The sequence below is a fragment of the Mizuhopecten yessoensis genome, unplaced genomic scaffold (genome assembly GCF_002113885.1).
Source record: "Mizuhopecten yessoensis strain PY_sf001 unplaced genomic scaffold, ASM211388v2 scaffold716297, whole genome shotgun sequence".
Classification (NCBI taxonomy): domain Eukaryota; kingdom Metazoa; phylum Mollusca; class Bivalvia; order Pectinida; family Pectinidae; genus Mizuhopecten; species Mizuhopecten yessoensis.
In genome coordinates, this window is record NW_018480046.1 from 276127 (window position 1) to 284552 (window position 8426).

General features: G+C 35.1%; 1 protein-coding gene across 6 annotated transcripts in view; it reads right to left on the minus strand.

The window, feature by feature from the left end:
• LOC110442764 (arf-GAP with Rho-GAP domain, ANK repeat and PH domain-containing protein 2-like) overlaps nt 1-8426 on the minus strand; it is a 122837-nt gene that overhangs the window by 75628 nt on the left and 38783 nt on the right. For 5 of the 6 annotated variants that reach the window (XR_002462047.1, XM_021486526.1, XM_021486523.1 and 2 more), the window contains exons 3-5: nt 6461-6555; nt 3812-3850; nt 1053-1096 (exon numbers count right to left, since the gene is read on the minus strand). Coding sequence is in view for 5 of the 6 variants with exons in the window: in XM_021486526.1 (XP_021342201.1) it covers nt 1053-1096; nt 3812-3850; nt 6461-6555 (178 nt within the window). In the remaining variant the exon portion in view is untranslated. The remainder of the gene's footprint in view (nt 1-1052; nt 1097-3811; nt 3851-6460; nt 6556-8426) is intronic. The other variant, XM_021486525.1, reaches the window with a different exon arrangement.

Below are 8426 nucleotides of genomic sequence, written 5' to 3' on the forward strand. Positions count from 1 at the left end.
CCTGCACAACTGTAGACTAAGGGAACCCTACACATAAAATTTGAGAAAGTAAATGTCATTTTAAAATTCTTTCTCTCTACAACTGGCAAAGGGAAGAAACATGATTTCCATCTAAATTATCACTTTAGACTACCAGAATTCACACCATGGTAATATCACTAATCCAACTATGCAATTTTATTACATTTTTGCCAGTGAAATATCGGATTCTATCAACTTGATAAAATTGATATCTTTCACACTATGACAAATATCAAAAGTGATATTTTCACAGTGTAAAAATATCACTTTTCAGTATTGACCAATGATAACGGTATCTTCTATTCGCTGCATCCAAAGGCAACGATATTTTGTCACAGATTCACATGAAGTGACGGTAAAATAAGTGGTTGTTATGGTAAATGTTTGGTACACAGACTTAAGTTACCAGTAATGACTTTTTTATAAGCAATCATACCAGTAAATAGCAGAAAACGTCGAAATTGCATTGAGAATGCCACTCAAAATGGCGCGCAGCCTTGTTGTCAAGCGTGATGTCATTAGAATATGGCGCAAATAATTACGCTTCTGATTCCTGCCCTTTTTTAATGCATTAGATTTTTCATGTTTTATGCTTTAAAAATGTAATAAATAGAAAATTCAATGGTGCCTTCAGTAATAACAAATATATTTCACTCGTGTCGCTAATAATTAGATATTAGCCACACTCGTGAAATATATTTGTTATTACTGAAGACACCATTAAATATCCTCTATATATCAAAATTTTAAATTTGAAACACCATTAATATTAGATCAAATTTAAATGGATTTCTATATCTTCCTGACAAAATGGAATGGCAATCAAGATCTTGTATAGATAAATGTAGCAAACAGGAAAAGAAAATAAATAATTTGATTTCACATTACTTTTGATAATGATACAGAAATATAACGAAACGGCTGCAACTCTAAATATCCTGTACCGCCTTTGACAGTTTCTAATTTCAAAACTTAAATAAGATAAAATTGAATTTGAGGAAGAAGGAAAGAAACAGGAGCTTACTACTTACCCGCCTTGTTTGTACAGGTAACCTGCTCGTTCACCTTTTTTTTGCTAAAAAAAATATATAAAACATTTGATAAATAATCTTCACATTTTGAAAAATGTTGTTCCTTTCTACTTACTTAATTACCATTTTTACAAACAATTTTTGGATAAAATATATGTGATTTTTTTAATTTCTGAATTCATATTCTCCTTATAATTGTAAATTGGCGGTACAAAAGAGAAAATAAATATTCTCATAGCCTACACCACATAACATCACAAAACCAATATTTCTGGTCAATTGCCTTTTAAAGGGTCTGATTTGATTCACAAAGAAATACAAACAGTAACATTTATAATAACAGATCCAGAACTATACAACTGTCTTCTGTAAAAATAAACAAGTTTTAGCATATAGCTAAGGGTATGTACATGTAAGAAATCGGAGCTTGATTGATACATGTATTTTCAAAATGGCAGTTGTGGTGGCCATCTTGGATTTTAGACTGACACTTCGAATCCTACCATTTCAAAATAATTTCATTAAAATCAACTTTTTATTCAAGTGAAAATAATCTGTTTTTTTTTTATAAAAACAATGTGATGCAATTTACTTCACCAAGACAAAAGGAGAATCCATTTGAAATGAACTTCAGAATTCTAAAGAAAGATTTGCTGGAAATAGTGGTTCCTTTTAGCTGTCCCAACCAGCCCACTTTGCCTCGGTGACCTAATAATTAGCTGGAATAATTTTCAAAAACACAAGCTTTCAGCAGACATTAGTTATTGAAAAAGGGGAAAAAAGTGTTGTGTTTATTATATCTATGAAACTGAGTTGGATTAAGTCAATATGTAGCATGTTATAGAATAAGGATCCTTGTCCCACTGTACTGTGGCTTTTTGTACAGTTACTTCCCCTTATTTCGCATATATATATATATAAGGATATAACTGTAGCACTGCTGGGCCAGGAAACTTCCTTTGACCTGGTAAATTAATACCATAAAAGTTCATAACAAAGTCCCACAAGGTATGGCTTTTTTCAGAAATGATTTATCAAAGCTATAGTCCTGCTGGGTAAAAGTTTCCAAAGCGAATTAAGTGACATTTTTTGGCAGTGGTACAGGGATCCTTAAATACCACGATGAACCCTTACATTACTCCCGTAAAGTAAATGCTGAAACATGTCACACTGGAATGGTATTGTCTGTTCTTGAAAGTAATCAAAAATGTGTTTCTTCCATTCATGAGACAATTTTTTTTTACCTTTCGATATTTACAACAATCTTTTCCTAAACATGAATGTGTCAGTAAATGACAATCCAGATAATCCATATCGGTGATATTTCACTCTGTTTGCCTTTACATGACCATGTTATTGTGTTCCTATAAAGTAGGTCAGGAGATATAATAATGTAAGTCTATGTATTTTGAAGGACAAACCATTAACCAATCCAAATTGTGTAAGGAGAAAGCAGATCATATCAAAAACATAAAGGTATCAGGTATGAGGTTTTATACACAAAAATAATTCAAAATAATTCAAAACTACCTCTACCACACAATCAAAAAATATTGCATGCATATGATATATTTTGTGGATCTATATGTATATGAAATGCTTGTGGAATCTTTTGAGTTGAACGTTAGTATCATAAGTTGATATACATTACTGTATGTATCTGAGTAATAAAGGTGCTAGATTGCAAAATATTAAAAGGAAAAAAATCTGGAATTTCAAAACATACATCCAAATCCTATTTGTCTAATTTCTGGGGCACCCTTACATCAGATACGATAACAAATGTATACCTGAGAAGGAATTATAAAGACAAGCACTGGCTACTATATATCAGGCATTCATGGATATATAATTACATTACAGGCAAAAATATCTGCGTATAGATGGATCTTCATAAATATTAAGTTTGCTTATTGCACGTATTACAATTATGTATTCAGTTTTTACCATTTATTTTGTGATTTAAGAATCAACACCCAGTGGAGCTGTTTTTAAATGCCCGTATCTGATTGGTAGAAAAGATGACATTCAATTTAATGTGCAGTATGGCACTTTTTTGTCAAAAATATATAAATCACAATAACCTTTGTTTGTCTTACAAATGAAATTAATATGAATAACAAAGAAGAAAGTTTATAATGTATTTATATAAACACCATACACTTTTAAGCATAACCTGTCTTGTGGGTTTACACAAAGAGTACATAGTTTTTCTTTAAAATAACAGCTATAGAGAGAACCAAAACACATGATAGGTCACCTGATATATCAGCAGTCAAAATGTTTCTTAAGGACAAAGAATTACTGAAAAACAAGAAAGTCCTTAACAAATACAAGTAGGTTTTAGCATACCTACTCATTGTGTGGAAGATACTGTTTATTCCTATAGTGTTAATTGTGATATGTATAACATTGTCGTTGAGTGGATTGTTAACGGTATGTCTGCTAAGCCTAACCACTAGTAGTATAGTAATATATAATATATACTATAGCTTTAATTGTGATATGTATAACATTGTCGTTGAGTGGATTGTTAACGGGATGTCTGCTAAGCCTAACCACTAGTAGTACAGTAATATATAATATATACTATAGCGTTATAAGCTGTACGTTAATAAGTCATATTACATATAAAATATACAATCAGTACAACCTGGGTATACAAGCTTTAACAGGATGCATTAATACACAGCGAACTATAAATGATAAAACCAGGATTTTAGTACAAAATTTATATAACGTCTATTAAGGATACCTACATGCAGTATCTCGTCATCAGACACAATGGATATTGGCCTCTGAAATAACGGAGATTTACAATCATGCCTACATAAATAATCGCAAGAAATCAAGTGACTTCCTCTATTAAATTGCAATTATTTTGAATTTGAAATTTTAACAATATCAAGACACATATATACACATGTTGAAATTTCTCATTCAGTATGTTAACTAATTTTTCAGCAAAGCATGCATTACAGATCATTCTAACATATTGATTGAGCAAGTAAACTTTCAACCTTAAATTTGACATGTTAAGAACCACACACGTTATCATACAAATGAAATATCCTGACTCGACATACATCCCCTAATAATCAGGACACACATTGTCAGACACGTTCGCTGGCAAAGACACACATCGTCAGACAAGTTCGCTGGCGCAGACAAACATCGTCAGACAAGTTAGCTCGCGAAGACACACATCGTCAGACAAGTTCGCTGGCGCAGACACACATCGTCAGACAAGTTCGCTGGCGCAGACAAACATCGTCAGACAAGTTAGCTGGCGAAGACACACATCGTCAGACAAGTTCGCTGGCGTATACTAACATCGTCAGACAAGTTCGCTGGTGCAGACAAACATCGTCAGACAAGTTCGCTGGCGCAGACACAAATCGTCAGACAAGTTCGCTGGTGCAGACACACATTGTCAGACAAGTTCGCTGGCGCAGACACACATCGTCAGACAAGTTCGCTGGCGCAGACACACATCGTCAGACAAGTTCGCTGGCGCAGACAAACATCGTCAGACAAGTTCGCTGGCGCAGACACACATCGTCAGACAAGTTCGCTGGCGCAGACAAACATCGTCAGACAAGTTCGCTGGCGCAGACACACATCGTCAGACAAGTTAGCTGGCGAAGACAAACATCGTCAGACAAGTTAGCTGGCGTATACTAACATCGTCAGACAAGTTAGCTGGCGAAGACGCACATCGTCAGACAAGTTCGCTGGCGCAGACAAACATCGTCAGACAAGTTCGCTGGCGCAGACACACATCGTCAGACAGGTTCGCTGGCGCAGACACACATCGTCAGACAAGTTCGCTGGCACAGACACACATCGTCAGACAAGTTAGCTGGCGAAGACAAACATCGTCAGACAAGTTAGCTGGCGTATACTAACATCGTCAGACAAGTTAGCTGGCAAAGATGCACATCGTCAGACAAGTTCGCTGGCGTATACTAACATCGTCAGACAAGTTCGCTGGCGCAGACAAACATCGTCAGACAAGTTCACTGGCGCAGACAAACATCGTCAGACAAGTTAGCTGGCGAAGACACACATCGTCAGACAAGTTCGCTGGCATATACTGTGACTGACCCTCTGCCATAGACTTGTATGTATTGGTTATTAAGTACATAAAGAGAATTGGAAGGACAGATGTATGTTTCTAATAATGTCTCAACAAAGACTGATACATACCCCAACTTAATATTTGTCTGCTACCTGTTAATCAATGGTTCTCTCAGTCACATTGAATACAGGTTAGAGTATCCTGGTTTACACATGCAGAGTAAGGGTAAGAGTGGTAGAGTATCCTAACTTAATAGTTTTGAAAGAGTTGGAGAGCATTCAAAGTTGCATACACATGGTTATAGAGTATCACAACTAACATGCAAAGTATCTAGAGAGTACAAAAACTTACAACCGGGTAGAGAGTATCACAACTAACTAACATACAAAGAATCTAGAGAGTACAAAAACTTCCAACTGCGGTTAGAGAGTATCACAACTAACTAACATACTAAGTATCTAGAGACTACAAAAACTTACAACCGGTTAAAGAGTATCACAACTAACATACAAAGAATCTAGAGAGTACAAAAACTTCCAACTGCGGTTAGAGAGTATCACAACTAACATACAAAGAATCTAGAGACTACAAAAACTTACAACCGGTTAAAGAGTATCACAACTAACATACAAATTATGTAGAGAGTACAAAAACTTACAACCGGTTAGAGAGTATCACAACTAACATACAAAGTATGTAGAGAGTACAAAAACTTACAACAGGTTAGAGAGTATCACAACTAACTAACATACAAAGTATCTAGAGACTACAAAAACTTACAACCGGTTAGAGAGTATCACAACTAACATAAAAAGTATCTAGAGAGTATAAAAACTTACAACCGCGGTTAGAGAGTATCACAACTAACATACAAAGTATCTAGAGAGTACAAAAACTTACAACCTGCTAGAGAGTATCACAACTAACATACAAAGTAACTAGAGAGTACAAAAACTTACAACCTGTTAGAGAGTACCACAACTAACATACAAAGTATCTAGAGAGTATAAAAACTTACAACCGGTTAGAGAGTATCACAACTAGCTAACATACAAAGTATCTAGAGAGTACAAAAACTTACAACCTGTTAGAGAGTATCTCAACTCACATTTTGACATACGAAGTTTCCTGGAAAGTATGACATCTAATACAACAGGTTAGAGAGTATCCAAACTTGCATACAAGGTGAGGGACTATCTCACACACTATTAGCTAGAACCAGTTAGATTCTCTAGCAAACTCAAGATTCAGAGAATCATGAAAACATACCTAGGGTTGGAGATTATGCATAACATGACCAGGGTTTAGTGAGGCTATTTGAACTTACCAACACTGGGTTGGGAAGAATGACTGGACTATTTCCACTATCCACAGGTTCTGGCTCATCTAGATCAGACATTGACTCATCAGTGCTCTGGTCATCTGGAGAAAATAACATTTGTAAAACATCGTTATGCAAGTAGTTACATTTTCGACCATGACTTTAAAAACGTTTAGTGTAATTGTACATGCATGTACAACTTAGATCTTATGGGGAGAAGAATAACAAAGCTTGTTCGTTCTTAACATCACTCTGCTTGGCATTGCAGATTCAGGTCTCAACATCATGAAATCCATGTCCCATCCTCAAACAACATTATTTTCTTTGCTCAACTCAAAAAAGCTAACATATCTGCTGCCCTAGTTACTAGCCTTTCCATTGAGTGAAGACCATTATCCTGACTTTCAAATTTCAGGAAAAATTGTCTAATCATAAATCTAACATTTAAAAAAACTCATTATAGCAACTTGAAATGCATTTTTTTCAGATTTTTAAAATGTCAAACTGAAGAAGATAGATTTAAGACAGCAAATTTCATCACAATAGAAAACATCTAATTTGAACACTTCATTTATATTACCTACTGCATAAGTAAATATTCATCAATGCTGGACCACTCATACAGGGAGAGCATGAGTAATTTGGGTTCCCCCATCCCCTCCAAATCCCAGTGGCTTCTTCAGAAAGATATTTACCTCTACTGCTAAACTGCAGCCTACATGGTACATTTTTCCTGTTTCCTTCTGGACTCACCGCTTAATTTTTCAATAATAACTTGATATACTGTATACCACAGAGCCATAACCGCTTGTGACGGCCTGCTATGAGAAAAAAAACCCAGTACTATCGGCCCTGTAAAGTAATTTTAAATCATGGACTTTTCTAAAGAACATTAAGTGGCTGAGATACTGTAAGTGATTGTGGACTTTCTTTCTAAGATACATTAAGTGATTGTGGACTTCCTGTCTAAGATACATTAAGTGATTGTGGACTTCCTGTCTAAGATACATTAAGTGATTGTGGACTTCCTGTCTAAGATACTGTAGTGATTGTGGACTTCCTGTCTGAGATACTGTAAGTGATTGTGGACTTCCTGTCTGAGATACATTAAGTGATTGTGGACTTCCTGTCTAAGATACTGTTAGTGATTGTGGACTTTCTGTCTGAGATACTGTAAGTGATGATGGACTTCCTGTCTGAGATACATTAAGTGTTTGTTGACTTCCTGTCTGAGATACTGTAAGTGATTGTGGACTTCTTGTCTGAGAAACAAGATACATTAAGTGTTTGTTGACTTCCTATCTGAGATACATTAAGTAATTGTGGACTTCCTGTCTAAGATACTGTAAGTGATGATGGACTTCCTGTCTGAAATACATTAAGCGATGGTGTACTTCCGTTAGAGAAACATAAAGTGATGGAGTCCATACGCTGTATACAAGTACATTGCTGACATTGGACTTCCTGTTTGAGATATGTTTACAGTACATCATTGAGGTGAACTTACTGTTTGAGGTACATTATTGATGCCAGACTTCCTCATTGAGGTACATTTATAAGTACATTATTGATGGTGTACTTCTAGTTTGAGGTACATTCACAAGTACATTATTGATGTTAGACTTCTTGTTTGAGGTACATTTACAAGTATATTATTGATGGTGTACTTCCTGTTTGAGGTACACTTACAAGTTCATTATAGATAGTGTAATTCCTACTTGAGGTTTATATACAAGTACATATAATAAATGGTGTACTTCCTATTTAAGGTTCATATGCAAGTACATTTACTACATTAAAGATGGTGTACTTCCTATTTGAGGTTCATTTGCAAGTACATTTACTACATTATAGATGGTGTACTTCCTATTTGAGGTTCATATTCAAGTACATTTTTTACTGTGTACTTCCTGTTTGAGGTACATTTACAAGTAAGTACATTATTGATGGTGTACTTCATGTTTGAGGTACA